The 27,205-nt window shown below is 28.8% G+C and overlaps 5 protein-coding genes across 10 annotated transcripts; 3 read left to right on the forward strand and 2 right to left on the reverse strand.

Annotated features, from left to right (window-relative positions):
* The first annotated feature begins 2,448 nt into the window (after positions 1 to 2,448).
* On the forward strand, positions 2,449 to 7,119 carry LOC105671078 (uncharacterized). Its single transcript, XM_012364952.2, has 4 exons — positions 2,449 to 2,687; positions 3,604 to 3,767; positions 6,350 to 6,578; positions 6,742 to 7,119. The coding sequence occupies exons 1-4, from the start codon at positions 2,492 to 2,494 to the stop codon at positions 6,888 to 6,890; spliced, it is 738 nt and encodes a 245-aa protein (XP_012220375.2). The 5' UTR covers positions 2,449 to 2,491; the 3' UTR covers positions 6,891 to 7,119.
* A 2,153-nt stretch (positions 7,120 to 9,272) lies between these two features.
* LOC105671125 (ejaculatory bulb-specific protein 3) lies at positions 9,273 to 11,002 on the forward strand. Its single transcript, XM_012365043.2, has 3 exons — positions 9,273 to 9,288; positions 9,503 to 9,637; positions 10,845 to 11,002. Exons 1-3 carry the CDS (start codon positions 9,273 to 9,275, stop codon positions 11,000 to 11,002), a joined length of 309 nt encoding a protein of 102 aa, XP_012220466.2.
* Positions 11,003 to 11,302: 300 nt separating this feature from the next.
* Suv3 (Suv3 helicase) lies at positions 11,303 to 15,360 on the reverse strand. Its single transcript, XM_012365039.2, has 14 exons — positions 15,179 to 15,360; positions 14,754 to 14,998; positions 14,450 to 14,672; positions 14,033 to 14,201; positions 13,852 to 13,963; positions 13,639 to 13,769; positions 13,219 to 13,532; positions 12,949 to 13,090; positions 12,689 to 12,847; positions 12,417 to 12,596; positions 12,022 to 12,170; positions 11,833 to 11,954; positions 11,588 to 11,641; positions 11,303 to 11,507 (listed from the first exon to the last, which is right to left on the reverse strand). Exons 1-14 carry the CDS (start codon positions 15,247 to 15,249, stop codon positions 11,371 to 11,373), a joined length of 2,208 nt encoding a protein of 735 aa, XP_012220462.1. The 5' UTR covers positions 15,250 to 15,360; the 3' UTR covers positions 11,303 to 11,370.
* Positions 15,361 to 15,384: 24 nt separating this feature from the next.
* LOC105671123 (uncharacterized) lies at positions 15,385 to 19,392 on the forward strand. 3 transcript variants are annotated; one of them, XM_067353152.1, is made up of 10 exons: positions 15,385 to 15,513; positions 15,791 to 15,887; positions 16,003 to 16,278; positions 16,347 to 16,549; positions 16,654 to 16,856; positions 16,962 to 17,139; positions 17,232 to 17,445; positions 17,742 to 17,905; positions 17,988 to 18,116; positions 18,187 to 19,392. In XM_067353152.1, the coding sequence occupies exons 2-8, from the start codon at positions 15,884 to 15,886 to the stop codon at positions 17,777 to 17,779; spliced, it is 1,116 nt and encodes a 371-aa protein (XP_067209253.1). In that variant the 5' UTR covers positions 15,385 to 15,513; positions 15,791 to 15,883; the 3' UTR covers positions 17,780 to 17,905; positions 17,988 to 18,116; positions 18,187 to 19,392. The 3 variants fall into 3 exon arrangements, with proteins under 3 accessions (XP_067209253.1, XP_012220463.1, XP_067209254.1); XM_012365040.2 differs by having other exon boundaries at positions 17,742 to 17,881; positions 17,948 to 18,116; XM_067353153.1 differs by having other exon boundaries at positions 17,742 to 17,881.
* On the reverse strand, positions 17,754 to 25,267 carry mfrn (mitoferrin). 4 transcript variants are annotated; one of them, XM_067353156.1, is made up of 7 exons: positions 24,605 to 25,267; positions 22,615 to 22,891; positions 22,080 to 22,304; positions 21,686 to 21,896; positions 21,420 to 21,553; positions 18,049 to 18,135; positions 17,754 to 17,895 (listed from the first exon to the last, which is right to left on the reverse strand). In XM_067353156.1, exons 1-6 carry the CDS (start codon positions 24,719 to 24,721, stop codon positions 18,098 to 18,100), a joined length of 1,002 nt encoding a protein of 333 aa, XP_067209257.1. In that variant the 5' UTR covers positions 24,722 to 25,267; the 3' UTR covers positions 17,754 to 17,895; positions 18,049 to 18,097. The 4 variants fall into 4 exon arrangements, with proteins under 4 accessions (XP_067209257.1, XP_067209256.1, XP_012220465.1 ...); XM_067353155.1 differs by lacking the exon at positions 17,754 to 17,895 and having other exon boundaries at positions 17,997 to 18,135; XM_012365042.2 differs by lacking the exons at positions 17,754 to 17,895; positions 18,049 to 18,135 and having other exon boundaries at positions 18,631 to 21,553; positions 24,605 to 24,868; positions 24,962 to 25,266.
* Between the last annotated feature and the right edge of the window lie 1,938 nt (positions 25,268 to 27,205).

Genomic DNA, 27,205 nt, shown 5'->3' on the forward strand with positions numbered 1-27,205 from the left:
TTGACATTTTGACCAATGAGAAACTTTTTTAGAACCGTTATGAAACGTTTTAAAGAAACATTTGTGAAACGTTTCTGAAACGAACATGTGCTACCTGGGTTATATGTTTAACAGCTTCATATGTTGATTTTAATATTTTCCCGACATGTTAGACATTTTTAAAGGTCAGATTCAGATTCAGCAGCTCAAAAACTACAAAAAAACATACCGTTTTTACTTGCCTCTCCGGGGGCCAAAATCGGCCTATTTTACCCATCCTCCTTTCGAAAAATACATTTTTGTAGGCAAAATGTAGTTTTTGACACTTGTCATGAATTTTTCGAGAAAAATTTTTTTATCAAACTGCAGAGTATTAAAAGTACATAATTTTAAGAACAAAACAGTGCGTTCTTTTCAGGCTTAGAACTGTAAAAATAAAAAATTGTTAAAAACGGCCGAAAGCAGATGAAAATACAAACTTCAAGCTTCAAAATGTGTTTCTAATTTTTTGTTTACAATAATGATGAGTTTCAGCGGTTTGAAAATTGAATTAGTAAATTGAATTGAATTGTATTAGTGTATTATGCGCGCATTAAAGTCATCGCGCATTCAGATACTATGCTGCGCTGCTCTTCTACGCGAGACTGTCACACATGATCTTATGATCTCTATTTTATTTCTGTACATTTTATATATTCTTTTCTGTTTTTCTTCCAGTTCTGTCTCTCTTCCTCTCTCTCCTTCCCCCTCTTCTCTCTCCCCTCTTTCCCTCTCTCTCTCTCTTGCTTCATTACTCAATCTAAACCTTACTACTCTCTGCCTACCTCTCTTTCAGACACCCTGGCTTTCTTTCTCTTTTTATTATTCTGTTACAAGTTTGTAATCGTGCTACTAAAAAAAGTAAAAGTTTAAAATAATGAGATAAACATAAGTAAGAAGATAATATTCAATTGTATGTACGTGCGTGTTGCGAAGCATTCATCTTAAAATCGATACGATTTTTCCATCGTTCTCAAGGTTGAATAATTAAGTAAGATTATATAGTTCTTTTAAATTCTTATAATAAATTATAACAACTGGTATACCTTGATCTTTACCAATCATTATTAAATCTAATTATATACTGCATTGTTAAATACGCTATTAAATACGACCGCCATATGTCTCATTATATGTATGAGATGCTACATAAAATTAATCTATATTCAATATTAATAAATAATAAAAAGTTTAACTCTTTATGGTAAATATTTTAAATGTATAAGAAAATATCTAAAATTTTAATAATTAGGTCAAAAACATATGTTAATAAATAAATAGTTTTAACAATATATTCTAATATTTTCTTGTTTTTAAAAGAACAAAATATCTCTCAAAAACAAAACAGTTTTCAAAAGAAAAAAATATTTAGAACAATTTTTGTTAAGTTTTCTTTATTAAGATATTATTTCTATCTGTGTTCTACAATTAATACAATTATCTACGATGAAATAAGCAAATACGATTTTTTGTAGTAACAAATGCGATCAGTATGATTAAAATCTTGACGCAGAATACTTAAAAAAAAATAAAACATTTGCATATGTTTACTTGAAACACAATATTATTTTCTTTTTTTTCTAATTATCGGATTACATATCTCTAATAAATACTTGCGATATTTTTGCAACAAAAACATAGTTTAAAACAATTATATCTGAAACAAATAACAAAAAAACGACATAATATTTTTATTTCTTAAAATATAAAATATAAAATGATTAAATTATATATTATATGATATTATTATAATATAATATAATTTTATTATTATTATTATTATTATTATTATTATTATTATTATTATTATTATGAAATTAATACAATCTGAGTTAAAGTATTCATATATATTTTCAAAAATAAAATGTTTGTCATGTTGCGCAACGCAACTTTTTTAAGGAAAAAGAAATTTATTATTTATTGTAACTTTATTTATTAAAAGGATTATTTATTAAAGAAAATTAAAGCGTGCGATTTTACCTAAGAACCTAAAATTTTGTGTTGAATAACATTTAAAACTTCAAAATGTGAACACTAAGCCGCCTGTAACTTTTAACGAAATTGTTATGTATCACTGCGTAGGTTTTTTGTATTTTTTGTATATTTTTTTGTTTTTTTTTTTGTTTTTTGTATCATGTAACTGCGCAATAATATAATGACATCGTTAAACGTTACAGAATAGGCCACTTAAATTGTAAAAAATATGTTTTCCCTAGTAAGAAAAAACCGTTAAAAACGTTTTGGATAGACTATAAAAATGATTTTCTTTGCAAATCATAGTCTATTAAACACATTTAATGCGTAATAATAAATTTTCATGGAAAATTTTTTCCTCTTGCTAATCACATATAACGATGATATCATCTTGTACAACACTTTATATCCGTGATTTTTTTCTTTACGTAACACTTATAAATAAGATGTACATCCTGTCGGCCACTCAGTGTTCTAAGCTATCGTAGAACTACGAACAATGGCACGGTTAAGTTATATTGTGGCAATCATCAGTATTGCACTGACGTACGTCGTCGCTCAAGAATTGTATACCGATAAATATGACGATGTCGATGTAATTCAGATTCTCGAGAACGAGAAATTACGAGACCAATATTATAAATGTTTTATGGAACAAGGACCATGCTTGACCGGAGATGCAAAGTTCCTTAGAGGTATGTCTATATATGGATTAATCCTTGAACGGTGAAGGTATTTAAAGGCTTATTTTAAAAAAGCAGAAATATGGATTAAACACGTTTTTTATTGATCTGTAACTATTGTATTTCGTATTATTACAAAAATTGTCACAAAATAATTATTTACATTATTTAAATTAATAATTATTTAAATTAATAATATTATGAAACAAGAAAACTATTGATCTTAAAACCGGATCTGGAGTGTTTCAGACACTCCACCTTTACCATTCGAGGGTTAAACACAATCTCATTTTTCTTATATATCTTTTCTTTTTCTTTCATGACAAACTTACTGATACTTGGAATCAATTTGTACTTAATTATGATGTTTAAATAATTATAATTTTTAAGTAATTAATTAACAATTAAAAATAAAAGATTTTTTTGATTAGCTTAAATCAGAGACAAAAATATGTGTCAAACAATGTGTAATATTCTTTAGTTAATTTTAAACAAGTTTTGAAAAATATGTAATTTAAAAAATTGTAACAATAGCTTCTATATTGAGTGTTTAATAAAAAAAATTATTCTAAATCTGTCATTAAAAAATAATACAAAACAAATTGGACATATACGTGTAGAAAATATGCAACTACTCATCAATTAAATATTTTTTTTATTCTACATAGATTTTTAGAAATATAATAAGAAATATAATTAATATACTTTTTAGAAATTAATTAATTAAAATTAGTTTTTAATTTTTTTTTTTTTTTTTGTAAAAACTGCATTTTTATAGGAAATACTTTCCAAATACTCTTTCTTTCTAATAATCATATTATTTTTCATAAATTCTATACATTTGTTAATCAGGAGCAAGATCAATTATTATACTGTTTATTATAAATTAAAATCAATAAATGTTAACAAGTTTTCTTTTTTATTTTAGAGATTCTTAGCGAAGCTTTCCAAACCAAATGCAAAAAATGTACTGAGAAGCAAAAAGTTATGTTAGACCAAATAGTCGATTGGTATACAACAAATGCACCTGATGAATGGCGAACTATCGTTGAGAAAACTGTAGAGGATATGAAAAAAATGAACGCTAATAAATAATTGCTGACAACAAGTGCTAATGGAGAAACGACAAAGAATCACGAAAATTCACATTGGTATTGTAATGTTATGGTGTTGGAATAAAATGTAAAAGGGCAATAATTTCAATTTTCTGTAACCATCTTTAGTTCTTTAAGTGGTTTTTTAGCAAGGCCAGCTCTTGCTAAAATTTTAAACTTTTTTCTTCTTTGATGATATTTTATTATGTTGGCAATTTTGTGAACATAATTTAATCGTCAATTAAAATTAATCGATACTGGAAATAGTCACCTTAATTTGGCTAAATACATAGTTTCAAAGATTGTCAAACTGTGTCTGTGGCATTGCTTGTCTCTCTCCTCTTCCCAAGACCGTCTTAGTTTTTTAATTACCGTTTTAATTCTTTTAATATAAGTTATAATGTATATCTCAAACATATGTATAGGTATATATTATACTGATATTAAAAGAGCTGATATCATATTCTAATATAATTTAAATAATTATTATAAATGTTTTAATTATAACTTATAACTTTTTTATTCTTAATGTAATAACTGATATTTATTACTTTGATCTTTTGTTATTGATTTATCGCATAGAACGTAATTAAATGTAACATATTATGATTATGCTATATTACGTAAAAATAATATACATTTTAAATAAGAAGTAATTAAAAAATGCACATTATTCTTAACTAAACGTTTTCAATGAGAGATAATATAAAAAATTTCAACGATTAAGTTTATGTATAATATAATTTAAAGTATTATCTTGAAGGAAATTGACAAAACTAATAAGCAATACTACATTTTTGTGAAATAAAGATCAAATTCATTGTGTCTCGTATAAGTTAAGAAAAATTAGATAAAAAAGATATAAAGATCTTAGATAAAAATGATTAAAATAATGCAATTTTTTATTTGGCAGTATTCTGAGATTTATGATAATTATTCTCATTGTACCTTTAGAAAAATTTACTTTTTAAAACTTAAAGAAAATAACTTAAGAAAACTTTTTGATTTACTATAGAACTTTTTAAAAGTTTTGAAGAGTAAATTTGAACATTTTAAAATAGGATTTACTCTTCAAAAACTTTTAAAAATTTCTTTAATAAATAAAAAAGTGTTCTTAAATTATTTTTTTAAAGTTTTATATAGTAAATTTTCCTAATATTAATATTAGTAAATACAAATGTGTAATACAGAAGTAATAAACGAGGAAAAAGAATTTGCAATTAATCGGCAGGTTAATGCAAAGATCAAAACTTAAAAAACTTTGAGGCCTTGAAGTTACTTTACACAAACTTTTACTTACTTTTACGCCAACTTTAAGTTACTAAACACTGCCATTAAGTTATTTCACATAAACTTTTAGATACTTTCCATGAACTTTATGTCTTCAATAACTAAAGAAACAAAAATTCAAGGATAAATTTTTAAAACTCTAAAACAACTTAAACTTAAAAAAAACTTAAAAATTTTTATAGTTACTTAAAAAACTTTTAAAATTTTTAAAGTTACTAAACAAAACTTTAATAAACTTTAGGCTAATTTAAAGTAAATTTTCCTAAAATGTTCCCTATAAAAAATTGTACTTATATAAAAATATATATAGGACAATACAAATATTATCTCTGGAATATGACTACAGATTAAAAACATTAATATTACAGATTTAGAATAAATAATGTAGTTTAGTATAATTAACGTCATTGTCGTTTTATAAAAGTACAATTTTTTATACGTTTATGTAAAAGTGATTTATGTTTTATAATATTCTTATTACAATTTATTATCGTATGACGACACACCTAAAAAAATAAAAAATAATAAATAAAAAGAAATAATTACGAGCATGTGTGCATTAATACTTTATTACGCAATATTGCCTCCGAGAAATCGATTATTTTTTATTATTCAATCATATATTTTTCCTTATAATTTTATCTCATAAATAATTAATGCAAAATAACTATGTTGACGATGACGTTAATTATTCTAAACTACATTACTTATTCTAAATCTGTAATATTGATGTTTTTAATCTGTAGTCATATTCCAGAGATAATATTTGTATTATCTATATATTGCATTATCTATATAAAAGAGATATGTTTGTTATGCGATATTTGTTTTTCACTAAAAAATTCACATTAATTAATGCCTACTTTAAATTATATAAAAATTAAAACTTTCTTTTGATTAAAATTTGTAATTGTAAAATATATTAAAAAATTTGTTATTAAAAATACATTTAAAAAACATTTAAACATTTAAAAAATTTTATTTATAGCATACTAAAAAAATTTTAAGTACCTATTTAAAAATATTTATAAATATTCGACTAATTATATAAAAATTATCTTCAAATTGAATGCATTATGTACAATCTGTGTATAATGCGCAACATTACGCGCGCGTGTGTGTGTGTGTGTGTGTGTTCAAGTAGATACATATATATTATTATCCATACACAAGTACCTTCTTCTTTACTGCAAATTAAGTTTTATATGTATTTATCTTCACGTTTATCTCAACATTTTTTTGCTTTGTGTAACGTCTATAAATAAGGAGCACCGTTTGTCAAGCATTTAGTTCGTATTAGAAATTATTGTGAAAACAGAAAAGATGGCTCGGCTAAGCTACATTGTAATGGTCATCAGTATTTCACTGATGTGTGTCTTTGCACAGGAGCAGTACGATAATAAATACGACGATATCGATGCAATGGTTATTCTCGAAGACTCTAAGCAGCGAAATGAATGGTACAATTGTTTTAAGAAAACGGGACCATGCTTGACACCAGAAGCAGCATTTTTTGGAGGTATATATACAGTATAAATACAGTTTTTAATAAATTTAGTTTTATTATTTTGTTATATTGTAACAAAATGTGTTATACTTTTCACACGTTTGCTAAACGAAGACAAAGAGATATTCGATACGAATTAAAGTTGATAAGTATCAAGCTTTTCTTTTCATTTCAGAAATTCTCCCTGAATCTTACCAGACTCAATGTCAAAAATGTACTGATAAGCAAAAACTATTGCTGGAAACAATAACCGAATGGTATACAAAAAATGAACCTGAAAATTGGCATTCTCTTGTTGCAAACATTGAAGTAGTTCACAACTAACGGTGGTCAATAAAAATGGTTGCTGATGCTGACAATAAATGCTTATGATCAATGGAAGAACGACTTGGAATCACGAAGTTATAATTATCCATAAAATTAAAATTTTATATCTAGAGATGTTTATATTTCTTTATTCAGAGAAAATGAAAAACTCGGTATTGCTTTGTACTAACACTTGCACTGTAGTATTATATTACTGGAATAAAATATAAGAATGTAATAATTCTAATTTTGTTTTATTTTGTTAATTATTTATATTTTCGCCCGAAAAATCCAAAAAAATTTAATTCCAATTATTATATTTTATATTCTGAATATAATCGCAATTGGTGTTTATGCATTAATCTTTTGCTATCAATTTTTCACACAATTAAATGCATCATTGTATGTTCGCAATATGTATTATATATAAATTTAATTTACATTTTCAACATTCATAAAAAATAAACACTAATTTCTCTCTCTCTCTCTCTCTCTCTCTCTCTCTCTCTCTCTCCCTCTCTTTCTCTCTCTTTCAAATGAGAAAAAATATTGAAAACAATAATCAATTTTAGAAATTAATATTATCTAATAATAATTTCTTTCACTTTTTTATGACCGACAAAAATTTTTCGATTTTTAGAAGAATAATATTTAGAACAAAAATTTTTTTATTGAAATAATGATAAGATAAAGAGCCAAAAACCTATACTGGATGTTCGTGCTTATATAATTATTGAAAACAATCTAATCCAAACAAACCAGCATTTTGACTCTTTATTTTATTATTTTAATTTTAAGAGGCCTTAATATAAATTATTTTAAATTTTATTGAGTTTCTACTCTGTTTAATTTTTTTATTAATTTTTTTAAAATTTTTTTATTAAAATTAATTAAAATTTTTATTAAAATTAATTTTAATGTAAGTATTTAAAAATCGACAATAAAATAGAGTTTTCAAACATTTGTATATGTTTTTTGAAGATGACATTATTCCTCAAAAAGTATCTTTCCGATAATTTATATTAAATATCTATATAAAGTATCTCTTCAACTCAGAGCATAATTTAAACTGATTATCTAAAACACGATTAACAAAGCAAGTTGTTAGATATAAGTATGAACTTATATAAGTCGTTCTTACAAGTCTTAGAAAACAGTTTTAGATAAAAACAGATGATAATACTTGGCATAATTACACATTAATATATTCAAATATTCTATTCAAAACGCACAATATTACTTCCAGGAAATCAATTATTCCTCGTCATAAAATCTCGATTCATTAATAATCAATGGTTAATAATAAAATGCTTGAAACTCATTAATAATTAAATGTTTGAAACCTCTATTTTACTGTCGATTTTTAGATTACTTATATTAAGATTAATTTTATTAATAAAAAGTTAAAATTACAAATAACGTTTTTAAGATATGCGTGTTGTCTGCGATGAAATACTTACCCAATCAGCAGACAATATTTTTAAAATACATTTTTAATATTTATTGTTCATTAATTGTAAATTTTTGAAAAACATTTTTAAAAACATTTTAAAAACATTAAAATCAAGGATTAAGTCCCCTTTTATTCATTTAAAAAATGTTTATTTTAATATTTCCTCTAAATTGCTATTTTAAACGAATATTTTATGTAAAATAAATAATTAATAAGCATTCTTTTCTCAGCCCGTTTCCGTCCACTTCTGAACGAAGGCCTCTTCCATCATTTTCCATGATTATCTACTGGTTGCTGCCCGCAACCAGTTCTTCCCTGCTGTCCTTCTGATGTCGTCACCTAAGGTGCGGTCTTCTAGCACTCCGAATAAACATTAATTATTACATATTAAAACAGCAATTTAGAGAAAATATTAAAATAAACATTTTTTTAATGAATAAAAGGGGACTTAACCAATGATTGCAATATTTTTAAAGTGTTTTTAAAAATATTTTTCAAAAATTTTTAAAAACATTTTTGAAAACATTCTCTGCCAGTTGGGTATTCGCAAGCGCTTCTTTCTTTACTAATCAAGTCAAAATTTTGCCTTGTATTTATAATGTATTGATGTTTTCGATCCATAAACAGATTAATTGCAAAAATATCCTTAATATTCTTTCTGTGCCTTTTATACTTAAACATAAAGAATAGTTTTGTTGGATTCCTCTCACTAATATTTTGCATTAAAAGCATCTCACATCAGTTTTAGATACATATTATAGCATGCCATAGAAATACCAAAAATGCTTCAATTAAATCTACTAAAAGACTATTGTTGATAATAATGACGACTGAACGATTTATTACTATTAACTATTACGTTTTCTTAGATTTTATATATTATACAACTCGCATGTGTTTGGACATCTAAAAAATATATAAAAGACGCGTGTAGAGTTTTTTAAGATATGCATCTTGTCTTGGGTGAGATACTTATTCGCAAACATCTCCTTCATTAATATTCAACTCAAGTTTTTCTTCTTATTTTTCTCATTTTCTTGACTTGGGTATAAATAAGATGTACGAGCCAGCAGTCATTCAGTATCTATATTACAAGTTATTATAAAAGTAGAAATAATGGTTCGACTAAGGAGTATTGTGGCAATTATTATTTTTGCATTAATATGTGTTTTTGCAGAAGATGGTTACGATACCAAATATGACGATATCGATGTAAATGGTATTCTCGAGAACAATAAATTACGAGAACAATATTATAAATGTTTTATGGACCAAGCACCATGCATGACAGCGGATTCGAAGTTCTTTAAAGGTATGTATATATAGATTTACAGTACCGTTCAAAAATTCGAAATCACTTTTCGAATTTTTGATCGGGATAAAAAGTTAGATATCTCAGCCAAAAAAAAAGGCGTAAACGAGTGATCCAGGTAGCATTTGAAAGTAGAAAAAACCAGGTTTATTATACATTTTTTCAAAATTCTTTACAATTTTTTTTACATTTACTAGGTGATGTTGAACATGGGTATTTTTTGCAATTTTCATACTTTCATAAAGTTGCATGTAATTTTTTGAGAAATAGCAATAGAAATTTCTTCTCAGTGGGTCTCGAAAGGAGTGAGATTAAGCTTCAACTTGTTTTCTTGCAATTTTGTTTTCGATTTTTTTTCGCAAAGTTATTCAACTTTTTGTACAGTAGTTCAGTTTTTGGAAAACTCGAGAACTATAGGGTTTAAAATAAAATGTCAAGAGAGGAAAAAATTGTATTTTTGTATTTTGAACACGTTAAAATTTTTTTGGAATTTTTTTTAGAAATTTTTTAGAAAATTTTTTTATGACCATTTTCTGGTCGAAAATTCACTAGTTGTCTTATCAATTTTACTGCTTAACGGGCTACTGGAAATTAAATTAAAATTAAAAGAATTAAAAAAGTCACAAGTGCTAAAACGGACAATGTTTTGAATTTAAACAGAGTTCTGGAGCAGCGAGTGCCAATATCTTCTGGCATAGGTATGAGTTTTCTCAAAGTACGGTATTAATATATTGAACAAAAATTCAAAACATTGTCTTAGCACTTGTAACCTTTTTATGTGCAAAAACACCCATGTTCAACATCATCTAGTAAGTGCAAAAAAAGTTGTACAAAATTTTGAAAAAATGCATAATGAATCTGGTTCTTTCTATTTTCAAATGCCACCTGGATCATTCGTTTATGCCTTTTTTTGGCTGAGATATCTAACTTTTTATCCCGATCAAAAATTTGAAAAGTGATCCCGAATTTTTTAACGATACTGTATATATATTAACACTTACATATTTATATACTTAACACTTTTTTCTGTCACTGAATTTTTCTGTTTCTTCTCTTTTTCTTTTCTTTTTTCCAACAAAATTTTTTGATCAATTTGGAATTTTTTTTCTTTAGTAGTAATCTCAGAGTATTTTTTTTTTATAAATTTTCATTTTCAAAAATAAAACATATTTTTTGACAAATTATTGAGACTTTTCTCTGGTTTCAGAAATTGTTGGAGAAGCTTATCATACTAATTGTAAAAAATGTAACGAAAGGCAAAATATTATGCTGGACACAATGGTTAAGTGGTATAAACAAAATCAGCCCGATAAATTTAAGGCTTTCGAAGAAAAGACTGGAAGGGAGTTTCAAAAGAAAGCTTAATAATTATTGACATATGTTGACGACGCTAATGTCGACCAAGGACCGATTGAATTACCGACCATTGAATTATGAAACAATATCATTTTATACATTATTATATCTTTAATATTCAAGGATTTCTCTCTACTTATTGTTAGAGAAGAGGACAATTCAATAAATTAATACTTGTATTGCAATAGCATATTAAAAATCTAAATAAAAATCTATGAAGCAATACATAAAATCTATTCAATTGCCTAAAATAGAAGTATATATCATACTTTTAGAGGAAAAATGTTTAATTTGTTATACGAATAAATCTACACAATAAATAACACTTTATTCAATATTGATATAATATTTATATTTGACACACATGCTATGTTACATTATTTTTTCTTTTTCAATGACTTGATCCATTCGAATTGCAATTCACGTAACATCTGTGGCGTTAAGAGCCCTTCTGCTATTAATCTTTCAGTCAATTTACCTTTATTTGTGTCACGTTTGCCAGTTGTTTGATAATCTGAAAAATATGTCACGTTAATTAATACCCAAACATTATTAAGCGTATAAATTATTTTTTTGTGCGTGATAAGAAATTACCTCTATAAAAGTTTTGTTTTTGCGTCTGCAATTCAAAGCTATCAGTTTCTCCACCTAAATAATGAAAAAGAAATTGTACATTAATATTTCACAACAAATATAAAACTTAATTTTCATAAGAGTTGAAATCAATATGATGTGACGCATAAAAATGAATAAAATGTACATTTTAATATTCTAAACTATTTCTTTGTTTAAAATATAAGATTTCAATGTAATGCGTTACAGTTAAGAATAATACTTACCTGCGTCTGAGTTTAATAGTAAAGCTACTAATCTAAGTATTCCTGCTTCGATAAGCGCATCCAGTTCCTTCTGCACGTCGCGGACCACTTTAGCATCCGAAAATAAATCCGCAAAACGATAACTACAAAATATACGATAATAAATACATAAAAATGTGAAGGCGAAAATATAATTAAATCTTATTGTACCTGAGCCATAAATAAAGATCCAACACATCAAACACGGCTTCCAGATGAACGAGATCAAGAATAGTCTTTGGTGTCTTGAAAGGCCAACCAATGTGTTGGCACAACCAATTGAATGTTATTGCATCATTTTTACTGTATTGGCGTGCAAACTAAAAATAGAAATACGCATATAATATCGCAATATAATAATAATACCATGTAGCAAATGTAATATCTAAACGTAAAAATAAAATATTATATATAAAATACATAATAAAAATAAAAATAAAATAAAAATCTTATATTTTGAAAATAAAACCAATTTTAGATTAATGTGAGAATTCTTATAATAGTATTTTATTCTGATTTTAAGTGTTATTATATATAGAGAAACAGAGCAAAAATAAAACACCTACCTTCAAGAACATAGTGCACACATATGGTGATTTCCTATTAATTGGCGCACAACAAAATACGTATCTTGCACGGAGTGGCAACGGAACGTGCTGTATCATGTCGGCGAAAAATTTAAAGTCGTCTAAGTTACATATGAAGTAAAGAGAATCGTCAAATTTGCACAATGACACAAAAATATTCTAAAATGGATAAAGCATTATAAGTTTTATAAAGTATATAGTTATTTACAATTGACTGTAATTAATTTTCTTGTTGTTTTTACAAAACTCACCATAAGATTCGACAATGGTGAATTTGGTAAATGATAAGCATACAGTTCAATTTGATCTGGTGTCGGATGAAGACCAGCTTGTGTTATTATTTCTGGTGCCTGACTTAACAAATGTTTTAAAGTCGGTAGATCCTCCCGTTTATATGTTGTTACATAGCCCTACGTTAAATGTAAAAATGTATTTTAACATATTCGTTTTATATTTTCTCTTCTATTATACTATTGTGCAATAAAATTTAATAAAAATAAGCATTGCATACCGTTTCCCAAGCTGAGCCGTAACGTCCAGCGCGGCCTGCTATTTGCAGAGCCGCCGAAACGGTTAAAATCTCCATTTCTTTTTCACCTTTTTCGTTGATCGTTGGCTGAATCAACGAATAAAATATAATTCTACGAATGTGCCTACAAAAATATGTGACTTATTTAAAACAATCGTTTGTAATAATGTGCATTTGTATTGCTTAAAATTGTAAATTTGACGTATTAGTATAGACATATGTTTAACGCGCATAGACATTCATAGAACTTACAAATTCAGACCCATTCCAATCGCATTAGTCGCCACCATAACTTTACAAGAATTGTTAGGATCATTAAATTTTGCAGCTTGTGCCAACTTGGTGCCTGGTGGCAAACTGCCATATATCACTGCCACCTCTTTTCCCCTACTCTCAAGGGAGCGCGATACGGTAAATATATCATTTTTATTAAAACAGACTATGCAATCTCCCGGTTTAACATTGTTCAAAGAACCGAGCGCTTCATTTTCTATTACAAGCTCTGTTAATCGCTTGTATCTGCGTACTTCCACACTTTCGCCCATCGTAATGCATATAGATTCTACCTGTGTGCAACCATGTAATTTTTTATTAGTAAAGATCAATTATTTGTATACGCAATGTAATCCAATATTCAATAATAATATATCTAAAATAAAGATGAAAACACACCAAATCTATAGCAGCAGCTTCACCGCATAAATGTATTTCGTCTGCGGGGATTCCAAGAAGAGCTCTCGTCCATGCCCAACCTCTTTGAATATCACGCACTAATTGAATTTCATCGATTACAGCTACCTCATCTGCAACAGTTCATGATCATATCAATACTACTTTCTCGCATATATAAATGCTAAAAGTAGCTAAGTACGAAACGATACATACAAGTGTTCTGTAGATTCGCCATTTCTACGGAACAAGATAAGTGATTTGCCGGATTATCAGGGTCCTTGGCGTATTTCCGTTCTTCCCCAGTTAATAAATCACATGGTGTTCCCTAATATTACAATATATTATTATGTATGGCAATTACGCTTAAAATAAATGATAAACAGTCGATACTAACCCTCTGGTTACATTTATGAAATACTTCTGCAACTAATAATTTCAATGGTGCACAATATACCCCACTTTTAGCATTAATGAATCTTTCTAAAGCATGATAAGTTTTTCCACTATTTGTTGGTCCAGCATGAAAGATTATTTTCCTATTTTTTGATCTTGCTATTGGATACCTGAAAAAATTAATGACAAAATTATCTATCGTTATTATCTATCAATAACCTTGTATGATAAAAATTTATTCTAAAATTTTAATTTATTTGTTTCACAAAAAGTCACTCTATATGTACAATATGTACTATGGTTTTCACATACTTCATATATGTGTGTGTATTAAATAAATTTAAATAAAACTGATCTAATAATAGTAATTATGGAAATCATGCTAACTTTAATATGATATAAATCAGTAATTTCTTACCAAGTAGCAGGATTTCGTAAATCACTAATCTTTTTGAGATCATCCAAGCAATCAATATGTGGAAACATTTGTTTAGCATGACGTATAAAATAAGGAAAAATATCACTGATATTTCCAGCACCTTGTAGAATATCACTGAGTACTATGTGAAGGTCCACTGGCAATGATTCTGCTTGCAAACAATATTGTCTAAAGTTTGTGAAAGCTTGTCCCTGAAGGTAGCCTAAAATTATTATTATAATCATAATCCTGATGAATGCATGTATTATCAAATGTACGTGTTGACATTTAATTCAGTACGCACTGTCTAATCCGTATTCCTGTGCTAGTTCCTTGATTTCTGATTTCTGTGTGAAAGAATTTAATATTTTTAAAAGGTCTCTCTTGTTTATCACAGACCCAGTCAATTCAGCGCCAATGTTTATATCATCTGGATTTGGTTTGATAGGCACAGGATGGAACAAAGATTCTGGCAAATTTGAATTACTGTCATTTTTCTTGCCTCTACATGGTTGAATATTCGTGAAACTCGTGCCAAAAATTGTGGATCTATATTACAACAGAAGAATAAATTATGAATTAAAGTAACAATATTTTCAATATAGATTATTGCATGATATAATTTACTATTTAAATAATTTAAAGACGAGAAATAAGATAAGAAGATAAGAAGGAAAAATAGATTAAAATTATAATCAATCCAAATATATATTAATATATACATTGTACCTGCATACAGACGCCAATAAGGTACTTCTTTGCATTAGCTGTTTTGATATGTTACGCTTTATAAGTATCATTTTTTAGTATAAGTAATTTTACTATGCAAAGACCATAGGAAATAGGAATACAACATGCACTCCACATGTCTCTCAAAGCCCCTGAGAGGTTATATTATGATTCTATGATTAGTGCTGTGGTGTTGGTATATAATTTTTCGCATATGCGCAGTAAGAAATGCAGTTATGAAAGATTTACACTGCATTTGGTGTAAAAAATGCTGATATCTAATAGAAAAATGTATTTTCTAACAAATTGAATATTATCTTATATATTTTTTTTAGGTAAGAAATACATTAAACGTAAAGTATATTAAAATAAAAAAATTTATTTTTCTTTATTTAATGCATTTTTCCAAAATTATTCAATTCTTAAAATACTTCTATTTTTTTATTGCTCTAATTATGCAATAGAAATTTACATTATAAATATACAAATAAAATTATATATAAATAAATACAAATTATCGTCAATATAACTTATACCTAATAAAAGGGTAATAAAAAAGATGTTTAAGAAACAAAGAAAAAGTTTATTTCATTTATTTCTTTGTCATTGCAGGAAACAATAAAGAATATTTCACAGAGGTTAATTTTTTGATAAACAAACATAAATTTACTATACGAAGGATGGGCTGCATGCGTTGACAACGTAATGTGTAAATAATGTTAATGTCATAAACATATATAATTTAATCATAATGAAAGATATTTTTATTTGTTTTTAAAAAGGAAGATTTATTTTTATATATAAATATATATGTTTACACACAGTTCATACATCTCATAAATTTCACAAGTTAAAATGTATTACACAAGATGATGTTCCAACAAGATCAAAAATTCAACAACATCTTGGCACTTCATTGGCACAGATTATCTTCGATTACAGTCATCATGAAGCTATAAAATTGTTAGACTCGATACCTTCTGAAAGATTTTTACAACAATCATATTGCACAGCAGATGATCAATTAAAAACAGATGCAACTCGAACATGGTTGGAAAAACAAGAAATTCTCAAGTCTCAAATGCATCATAATATTCTGGGTAATATTAGTATGTACATCAAATGCTAGGCATTGTACTTATTAATGTTTTCTGAATTTTTGACCCAGCATTGGGCAAAGACAAATTGAAGAAGTTTCAGACAGAAATTGAAGCAGTGACACAAACTAAATTAAGAGACAAATTTGCAGAGAAGTGTCACATTTTTGAAGCTGAAAAGAGACTTGCTATCAAACACAATGCAAATAAAATTCATGCCAAATATGAAGAGTATTTAAAATCTGTTCAGCAAGAGTTAGAGGAGAAGCTGCAAGTAAATATCAGTTAATTTTTTATTTACATAAACAATCAATACTGTGAAGCAGAAAATAACATCTTCTACACATACAATGAGTGACTACTTTAAAACTGCAATAGATTGAACGGGAAAATGAAAATGCTAAACACAATAAGGAATTGCAAAAAGCCATTGTAAAAACGCAAATAGAAACAACGCACGATGTGGTAAGAAGGATACGACCTCAGATGCATTACATCGTTACATCTCTCTACAATGATCTTGAGGAATCTTGTCGAGCACAGAAAGAAAAAATGATTGCTGATTTTAATAAAATTATGAGGTATCCAGTACTGTAAATTATCTCAGAAAGCAATTTTAAAAGTTCTCAATGTGTAATAATATCATAAAATGTAAAATATTAAAATTGACATTTTTATTTATAAAGGGAACAGTATCTTAAACTAGATGCAAGAATTAAGCAAGTTGAGAGAAAGAAAATGGAAGAACTACATGTGCAACGTAATGAATTTGAGATACAAAATGCAATGAGTATTATTTACATTCTTTGTATGGAGAGATTACGTACCAATTCACAAATGAATGTGATACACAAACATTTTGAGGTAAACATATACATCTAAATTATGCTTTGTACAATTTATACACTTGATAACACTGTAATGTCATTAAATATTTAAATTATAACCCCGTACAGGAAAAGACTATATTCTTGCACAAACTTATTGCTAAACAAGATGAAATTATAAATATCATGAAGAAAAGGATTACAGAATATCATAACAAAAATATAATGCTCCAAGAAAAAGTCACCACTATCACAAAGGAATTCCAAAAATTTATTAATTTTGCATTTGACGCTGTACCAGAGCATGCTGATTTTTTATTGCCATTAAATTTGTTTTCTGCAGGTGAAGAGGACTGTGATAAATTAGAATAGAAAAATTTAATGACGCTTATAAAAAAATTAATTTTCTAAATAAAAATATACAATCTCGTATAAAAAATAGTATATTTTTTACAAAAATTGTAGTCACATAATATGAGAATCAATCTATTTACACAAAATGTAATATCAAAATATTGCACTATAATAGTAAGATTATTTCTAATTTTGTACAACGTTAGATTAATATGTCAACAATTCATTGAAATTTCTAGCATTCTTTGTTTGACAACCAAAATACCATTCTGGATCTCGTTGCAGATTATATACTTTACGCTGATAAAATTGTGCTAACATAACGGATTTCATACCTACTTCACTAGGTGGTGGAGGGGAATAATCACCAAGACGCCATCCGTATATCCAATTCGTACAATTGGGGAAATAGAAACGCTTCTCCGGTAGTATTTTATATCTAAAAAGTTGTAAGAGACAATTTTATAATAATTATTAAAATTTTTTTTTAGAGATTTATGCGCCATACGTAAATTATGCGTTACCTTTCAGTTAGGTAATTATCAGTAGCGATAAAAGTGGGAATTTTTTTCTCATAAAGCATGATTCTTACATCAGGATCGACTGGCTTCATGATATTTATATCGATTGACCCATCAGATCTAGGCGGCCTCCAAAGGGGTAAAGGCTTCTGTTGTATCTACGTATGTACAAAATTTTAAAGAAGTAAATTTATGAGATTTATTCTTAGTTTCAGCAGATAAAAATTCTTATGCATAAGATCGTACAATGGGTTTATCAATGCGAGTTTTCTCTCGTTTCTCCTCAATTACTTCTTTGGCTCGTTTAACAAGCTTTGGTTCTTTCAAATGAGCCACCAATCGTTGTTGATTGATTAAAAACCATTTCATCCGTAATGCATTTTCTTTTTTTATCCTTTCATTATGAATCAAATGGCAACGAGCATCGCATACATCACCAATTTTCGGCATATTTTACTCTTGCAATTTATATATTTTTATAAAGAAAATAATTACAAATAATTTAAATATTTAATTGTCAAAAAGATTTTAATGAAAATAGATCTGAAGTAAAATTTCGAGATATTATTGTTCTCAATTGTTTTTTCTTCTCACATACTTATAAAAAGATGAAAGATAAGGTGTAATGAATGAAACATAATTGTACATCATAATACTTTATAGAATGATTTATTTACATTATTTTTCGTATAATGCATTTTACTGTATTACATAAATTCAATATGTACTTAATATATATGTCTACATTACTTATATGTTTTATAATAATGCCAGTGGGAGCATATATGTGACTATATACAACTTGTTTTTCCGAAAAAAAAAACGCTAATTTATGAAAAGAAAGCCAAAAATATAAAACTGATTAATTTCTTTTAATAACATGTAGCCATGAATTAATCGCGTACATAATAAGTTTCATAAAAAGAAATTGGAAAACACTATATTATGTACAGTATTAGTATTCTGCAACGTAAAAATAAGCATTGAGAAATAAGCATTATTTGAGACTGAAATGAAGATAATTTCAAAAAAGTGTTTAAGACAAAGATTAGAAGAGAGGTTATAATAAAAGAGGTAAACAAAGAATTTGATTAGGGATCATTAAAGTATATTCAATAGAGAATGTATTACAATCTGATAATTACATAGTTAAATTAGTATGTAAAATAAGTGCACACGTGCATGAATGGTTTGAATAAAAAATCAACTGCACATTTGCAAAACAAAAAAATAAAATTGTTCAATTTGTTGCAACTTAAATATTCGTTTTGTAAAGTTGCTTTTAATTAGACGCCGTTCATTTTTATGTATATGTATTTATATATGAATACTGTGCTCCAACAACATCAAACGATTTATCTAATAACGATGTATGATATTACAAAATTGTAACAATAAATAAATATGGCGTGAAATATGAGTTTTATATGATATTACTCCCTCTTAAAGTCAACATCAAATGACCCAGTAATCACAGCCATAGGAAGCAATATTGTGGTATATATCATATATGATTTAGTTACATAGTTCATTTATATTACAAAGTGACTAAGGAGCATTTTATCATTTGTACTTGAGTAATCAAGAGGAATCGTACTTGTACAAATAATAGTTATATTTCTTCTACATTGGTTTTTCCTTCTTTTTCTTTTTATACTGTACATATGTAATATTAAATTTATCTACAGTCTTCTATAAAATAATTACTTCACGCTGTTCGTAATTTCTCTAAATTTTAAAATAACCAATCGTGCTCTACATTAATTCAATTCCCTCCAATTCATATTTATATCTACAGTCTGAACACAAAGTTATGCTTTGCTGTATTCCAATTACGTCGTATTTTCTATATCAATTTGAGTTTTCATGAAACTGTTTTCACAAATTTTTAATGTTGAATACCGAATGATTTATAACATCCAGTTAATAATGATTATGTGAAGTGTCTAATTTTGTGAATTTATGTTTGCAAAATTGTCCAGCATTAATTGTAATTATGCGCACTTTATTATGCTTGAAAATGTAGTTTATTATCGGTGAAATTCCAGCATGCATCCCACTGTTTTTTTAACTTACCTAATGTACAATGTTGGAGTGAGCTGCAATTTAATTGCGCTATGTGCGTGATCTATTTTCACTATTCAAGTGGAGCATATCTTTTCTTCTTTTTTAAAAACATTTGATTTTGCTGCTGGAGAATACTACTAAGTAGTATAACAATCTCCATGTCATATTTTCAATGAGAACTTATTATATTTACTAAACGAGCATATAGGTTTCTACAATCTTTTAGATAATAAATATTCCAATTCGTTCAATTTAACTGGATAAACATTAAACAGATTAATAACAAAGTGTTCGTTATATTTGTATAAATATGTACAAATCAAATCGTAAAGAGCGCGTAAAACTTGGCAATATGTTTTTTCTTTTATAAACATTGGCAACATGTAGTTGTAGTAGAAGATAAATAATAAAGATTTTTTTACACTTACATTAACAAATATCAAATTGTAAATGTCATTAATACTCCATATGAACAGTACAATAGATAACAGCATTTCGTTTTCAGTTGTGCATTCACAGATAGAATAGTTAAAACATTTTTTTTTCGAATACTTATCGAAGAAAAAAATGGCTACATTCTGTTCGTGAATGTGCATACAGTGATATATGAGCGTGGAGAAAAAGAATGCAACATTTCAAAATAAAATTTGCAAGAGTTATTTTAAGATTTTTATCTTACAATGCTGCAATTTTATCTCTCTCCACGCATACTAGAATCCATGAATGAATATTTCATGATTTTTAATTTAGTATTGCTACTAATTGATAAAAGCATTTCGCGGTTATTCCATAGCAATATAGTTATTTTCAATCAATTTCAAAAATGTAAAATAATATAAAGAGCAATGAAACAACAATTTCCTTTGTACTTACAATTTTGCTTATTCTAATTAGTTTCGTTTGATAATTAGGAATCCAGAAGTAAAATAAAGATATAACATTATTAACGTTTCGTAATTTTGTTATATGAAGTAGTTTTGTGCTAACAATTATTCAAAAAGTATTGATATATCAATTCAACAAGCTCGTGTTCTGTATTTATGCTCAATATTGTCTTTCTTTAGTATCGACTTTTGTTTTTTCGCACACATAAAATACAGCTGTAATAATAGAGAATCAATGAAACATCATTCATTGATTGATAAATTTATTATAAAGAAAGAAAAAGAGACCGATATTTCTATAAGAAACTCTTACACATAACGAAACAGCGCACTCTCTTTCTCTTTTTCTTTCTTTTTCTCTCTCTTTCTCACGCTTTCTCTCTCTCTCTCTTTCGTAATGAATAATCGCGATTAATGCGATTTCTCGCAGATCTAGCTTGTAGTCACTTTAAGTAATACAGGTGATGAAGCATGATTATTAAAATACAGACCTGCGCCCTGAAAACTATTGGATCTCGGTGCGAGCGTCGAATTCTGATTAATTCCAGTCGCACTGCCATCAGCCTCGCAGTCACCGTACTCGTCATCTTGTTTGCCGCGTAACACATATTTAAATGACTCATATCTGCAAATTAAAAACACATTAAAGCGATACGTAAAAAGGTCATCATAAGGTAATAAAAGAACTGAATAACGCAATTAAAAAAAAACGAAAAGAAATAGAATAATAAAAGGATATCAGAAGAAAATCACTTACATCACCCAACAAATGGCAGTGGCTGGTGCTTGGAATAAAACACGTGCGCGTAATCCACGGAAATATCCTTGCACACCGCCATGCCTGTAGACTTGTTTAAATGCATCTACCATGCCTTGAGCGTGCACGCCATCCTGTTGCGTGTTTAGCACTGTCTTGCAAACATCCAAAGGGGTTGTCGCTGCAGCCGCAATCGCTCCTGCTGCTGCACCTATTATGTGCGTACGTAAAATATTATATATAAATACCATTAAAACTTTATTCTCTCGTTAATGATATTTCAGAGTTAGCACATTGCGCATTCATTTTAGTCTTTGCAATGACATAGATATTCTTCTAATAATATTAAGAATAAACATAAGAAATTGGTATTATACATAAACAATTAACTCACCAGATCCGATATGTGCTATTGGATTATAACCGTGCTCCGGATTCGTAATGGATTGTGCAAATTCATAAGAAATGAAATGAATACTTTGAAAAGGCACATTCATGGCCAGTTGAGTGGTATAACTCCTGTAGAATGCAAATAACCCTTCTTTTTGGTACACATGTTGTATACAATTCAACACATTCCTATACGGAGAGTTGTACATTTGCAATCGCTGTTTAACCACTGTAACAAGATGACATTAATTAGATTTCATATTGTCTCTTTAAAATATCGACCTATTTAATTTCTAGATTTTCTCTAAATATAAGATTTCTTTTTAAATTTATATATCTTCTTTTTTTTTATAAAATTGGATTAATAAAAAAAAATTAAAAGTGTGTAACTTATATATCATGATTATAAAAATATATATCTTTATCTTAATCGATTAAATGATAATAACACACTTGTTGACTAACACACTTATATGGAAGTTATCTTTCATTTTTAATGATATATTATCAATCATTCACTTGATATGATTATAGCCAACCTTCTGCTGGATTCATTACACCATCGTGCAAAACTGTTGCTACGCATCCAGCAGCTCCGTAGACGAGATGATTGAATTGAGACCTCGAAGTCTTGAACTTTTCTTTAAGACATTCGTAACAAGAAAAGTATAAAGCATGCGCAGGTCCAGCTCCGGCAACCACTGCACTCACACCCCTAATTGGCCTTAATACACCTTCTTGTCGTATCATTCTGGACAATACTTCTCCTATTCCTCCTCCTCCGCCTGGGCCGGGAGTTAATGCTTGCATTCTTGTCTGGACATAAAAATTAAGACAATTAGTAATTGTAGAAATAATAAATAATTAAGTCTACTTTACACATTAAATATCTCATACTTCCATATTTTTCAATGCTATTTTTTGAAGTCATTGTTCTTCGTCAAGGCACTTTCAAATAGAATGACTTGCTGATAGTAAGAACAGTGACTATCAATTAACTACAAAAATACTAGTGTGATAATATTCAATTTTTACTTTGAATATATACAGAAATTTAAAAAACAGTGTAATGCATGTAAAATTTAAAATAAAAATAAAAAGTTGCACATGTAGAGGAGATTCAAATATCTGAAAAAAATTATAGCAATAAAGAAATGTCGTCAAAATTTATTTTTTTCTCGAATATTACTTTTCTTCACACAGTAATAAAATAAGTCTTTACATCATTAAGGCCCATTTGTGTAATGAATATTCTCAGAATCAAGGTCTAGTGTATTAGTTAGACAAGAAGATGTATATTAGTGGTACATAGTCTGAAAAGGAGACCAGAAATAGAACCTACTGCAATAGACCGACGAACTGTGTTACATAATGAATAGTAGACACTTGCATTCTAAGTATGAACCTTTCATACTTAGTGTATCTTTCATAATACACAATTCATCTTGTGTTATTAACTCCACCAGGTGGTACAAAGTAACTATTGTGTTATCATTGTATATGTTTCACGAATTTGTATAACATTCTACATTGTTACTAAATGAAGCATAACAGTATGAAACAGATTGAATAAATCTCTAAGTTTTATTAGCTTTGATTCTTAATAAACTTAAAACAGAATAATTTTTGTCAATTTATTATAATACTTATAGAAGCCTTACAAATAAAATTAACATTATCAATTTTATAAATATCTCAAAAAGTATATTAAAAGTATTTTTAAAAAATGATTTAAAAAATAAAAAGTGTTTTGGAAAATACAAACATGGTTATAAAATAAAAATATTGACCTCGCTTTAAATACATGTATGTGGCACAAGAAATGAATAAGTTAATGCACATGTTAATAGAATGACATATGCCAGATCTACTTTTATTGTGTAATTCTAGAATATAAAAAAAAAAACAACAAAAAACCTTCCATTCTTTCATTATACAGTTTTAGATTATGTTAAATTGATAAGACATGATTTATAATAGTTATAAACCATTATATTACATTTATAATAGTCATGGACTATACGTACGTAATTATAAATGTACATATTAACAACAAATATACATATTGTATGCACATCAATTCTATAATCTTTAATTATTCTGTATAATAGTGCAATTCAGTTTCCTTGAAATGGAAAAAAATGTTTACATAATGCCAAAGAACTCTGTGACAGCGTTATGCTTTCTGCAAACAATAATTTTACAAGACACAAGTGTTCTATATTTGCCGCACGTTTGTTAGCAGTAGATAAATTCTGGTGATAAAGCATTTGCGAAGTAGGCAATTCTAAGAAGGCAAGGAGGAAAATGTAGCGTCGCCAGATGGTGGTTTTTCCCCGGTGCTGATGAATAGAGCACCGCGAATTTTCCGAAACAAAACTCATAGAAATTTCACGAATAAATTCATGAAATTTCGCGAGAACGTTCAAGAGAACGAGAGCGTCAACATCGGGGTACCGCCGGTAACCGAGTAGGTTATGTAAAGGGTCGGGTAAAAAAATGTGCGCAACGCGCGACCATCTCCGATACCTTGACACTGTCAAACGGGTACATGATGCAATGTTCCATAATCCCGGCCAGGGCACCGGCGGTCATATGCACGGCCACGGAATTGGTTGGTAAACTCTCGTAATCGTCTTTATTCATGATCACGAAGACGAGTGCACTCGCTCGCGTTTCAGTCCGCTGTCACGGTGTCGCGCAATCTTCCTTCTCTCACTCTCGCTATCGTTCTCTCTCTCCCTGCCTCGTGTGCTGGCCGCCAACACGTTGCGTTGGCGATGCAACGTTTACCTTAAATATATTCGAATATTATCGAAATGACAGTGCTCTACGAGAACACTTCGCGTTGACGAACCGTGCGAGCGGATCGCGACGAGCACTCACGTTACACGCGAGCCAACATGTAATCACGCGCGTTGATCGTTTCTTAATGGAGCTACATCCGAGTCGTCGAGAAACTCGGTGGTCACCCGCCTCCCCCTGTCTTTGCGCACGAGTGATCCCCTCTTCTTTCCAACCCACACAATTCGTTTGCCTTCGTTGTGCGAATTATGCGTGCGAGATCGGTGCTGCGTGCAATGCACTCGCGTTTGATCCGTCAAAATGCTGCAGAAAACGAAATTCGGAGTCGCAATCTCGCAAACAGGACGGCCGCAAGTCGTGACGGAAACGATACAAAACTAACGAGGTTAGGTTGAAACACACGTGCCGCGCATGCGTCGTGCACGACCACGTGGTCCGTCCGTGCATTGCAAGACAAGAGCGCTTTAAAACGCACGACGGATGTTTAAGTACACGGAATGCCGAGTGAGCATGCACTTCCTAACCAACGATGATGAGGATGAAATGACAATAATTTCCTGGATGAAAAGGATAGTGACGAGTCATCGGAAATATGTGCTACAGCAACTTTTCCTGCTTGATTTCAATATAACTTTGCGGTTGCTCTCCATTCTGCCTTTGATTAATTTATAATTTGCACAAGTGTGTTCACGTTTAATTTTTGTATTTAATTTACATGATATAATAATATTATGCATTTTATTTCTGGAAAGAGTAATATTAGAACAAAGCGATAGCGCTTGCTGTATTTGCATTTATATTATTGTAACTGTAAAATGATTAAATTAAATGAATGTAAATATAGATTTTTATATTTATAATAAAAAAAATGATTGGGCTTTTAAGTGAAAGAGAAAGCGAATGTAGAAAGGTATGTAGTCAAGCAGGCTTATATCATATAGCAAAAAAATTGAATTTCTGTGCAGCCTTTATAGAATATATGTCACAATCAGGCGCCGCGGAAGTATTTTTCATCTGAGGGAGCTAAATTTATAAAGGGGATACATAATACATTCATAATATATGTATGTAACTCCATTCAAACACCATATAATAGGCCACTCAGTGGGTAGTATAAATGTGCGAAAAATATGCACAGATTTTTTGCTCTAATTAACTTAATGCGCTTAATTTTCTTATATAGTGTACTTCAATTGAACGAGTAAATAATCAAAAAAAAAAAAAAGGAAAAAGAAAAAGAAAGAAGAAAAATAACTTATTTTTCCACCTTTGATGTAAATATTTGATGCTCAATATGTGCTATAGCAACTGTTTGGTCATGAAATACCTGAGGAAAACAAAAATTTGAATCGTCTCTGGATCGCCCCCTCTGCCCCCTTCCCGGTTTTGTGGCGCCTGGTCACAAACACGCATACGCGCGCTGTGATTATCTGAATGCATAAAAAAGCGAGATTCATTGTAAAAACTTTTTCGTTAACTCTAAAATTGTTCTCATTTTATGTAAAATGTGAGTTATCGTCGTTTAACGAAGTTTTGCATCATGTTGCGCCATAGCGATTGCTATAGTAAAACGCAGGAAATGCTTCTTCGCTGCAGCGTTAATTATATTTTATCAAGTGACGTAAATATCTTTTCTCTAAGCATGACGAATACATAGAATACGTACACGACGCAATGTGTGCTTTACATTTTTTTTTTATTTATTTAAAAAGTTACAACGCTCACGCAGATAATGGCTAGCGTTTTGCAAACGCATATATGGTAGAATTATACATCATGCGGATGATAAATCCTTGAGTCAGTTGATTTATTTGTGGAAAGCATGATTATACGTTTTGTAAGACGAGAAAGTATGCTTGCTGCGAATTTCCTTCTTCCTCGACAATTGTATTAAATTTCAATTGATTCACACGATGCATAAAAATCAGAAACGACACACGTATACATGTACATATATACATATCACATGACGGCGCGTATTATACTCTCAGCAAAGAAATAAGTTAAGTGGCAAGGTCGACCAACGTGTAGTGCAATTGTAAGCAGTATACTTCGGTCACAAAACATGCAGAAAATAAACAAGCATGAGTCGACAGAGAAGCTCGCGACGACATGCAATGCCGGCTATCGTTTATTATCTAATCGCTGTATCACTCTAAACGTCGTACATAGTTGCGATGACCTTGGTCGTCGATTGGGATCGGCGGCTGGAAGTTGAATCAATCAATGTCGCGCCTCCAAGATATTTGTAATTATTATAACGAGAAAAATACGAGATTTTACCGAATCTCTTTAATACACGCTTAAATAATTGTGATAATGTTG

Source organism: Linepithema humile, chromosome 4 (assembly GCF_040581485.1).
Source record: "Linepithema humile isolate Giens D197 chromosome 4, Lhum_UNIL_v1.0, whole genome shotgun sequence".
Taxonomy (NCBI): domain Eukaryota; kingdom Metazoa; phylum Arthropoda; class Insecta; order Hymenoptera; family Formicidae; genus Linepithema; species Linepithema humile.

What these genes read in the sequence shown, in the direction of transcription:
- LOC105671078 (XM_012364952.2), top strand. Translation starts at nt 2,492, where the DNA reads ATGGCACGGTTAAGTTATATTGTGGCAATCATCAGTATTGCACTGACG. An exon ending in AGATGCAAAGTTCCTTAGAG is followed by an intron (nt 2,688 to 3,603) that starts GTATGTCTATAT and finishes TTTTTATTTTAG; the next exon opens with AGATTCTTAGCGAAGCTTTC. An exon ending in AAAAAATGAACGCTAATAAA is followed by an intron (nt 3,768 to 6,349) that starts TAATTGCTGACA and finishes TCAAGCATTTAG; the next exon opens with TTCGTATTAGAAATTATTGT.
- LOC105671125 (XM_012365043.2), top strand. An exon ending in GGATTCGAAGTTCTTTAAAG is followed by an intron (nt 9,638 to 10,844) that starts GTATGTATATAT and finishes CTCTGGTTTCAG; the next exon opens with AAATTGTTGGAGAAGCTTAT.
- Suv3 (XM_012365039.2), bottom strand. Translation starts at nt 15,249, where the DNA reads ATGATACTTATAAAGCGTAACATATCAAAACAGCTAATGCAAAGAAGT. An exon ending in TTACGAAATCCTGCTACTTG is followed by an intron (nt 14,202 to 14,449) that starts GTAAGAAATTAC and finishes TAATTTTTTCAG; the next exon opens with GTATCCAATAGCAAGATCAA. An exon ending in AAGCTGCTGCTATAGATTTG is followed by an intron (nt 13,533 to 13,638) that starts GTGTGTTTTCAT and finishes GGTTGCACACAG; the next exon opens with GTAGAATCTATATGCATTAC.
- LOC105671123 (XM_067353152.1), top strand. An exon ending in AATGCATCATAATATTCTGG is followed by an intron (nt 16,279 to 16,346) that starts GTAATATTAGTA and finishes TTTTTGACCCAG; the next exon opens with CATTGGGCAAAGACAAATTG. An exon ending in GATTTTAATAAAATTATGAG is followed by an intron (nt 16,857 to 16,961) that starts GTATCCAGTACT and finishes TTATTTATAAAG; the next exon opens with GGAACAGTATCTTAAACTAG.
- mfrn (XM_012365042.2), bottom strand. Translation starts at nt 24,721, where the DNA reads ATGAATAAAGACGATTACGAGAGTTTACCAACCAATTCCGTGGCCGTG. An exon ending in TGTAATGAATCCAGCAGAAG is followed by an intron (nt 22,305 to 22,614) that starts GTTGGCTATAAT and finishes ATCTTGTTACAG; the next exon opens with TGGTTAAACAGCGATTGCAA. An exon ending in AATAGCACATATCGGATCTG is followed by an intron (nt 21,897 to 22,079) that starts GTGAGTTAATTG and finishes CGCACATAATAG; the next exon opens with GTGCAGCAGCAGGAGCGATT.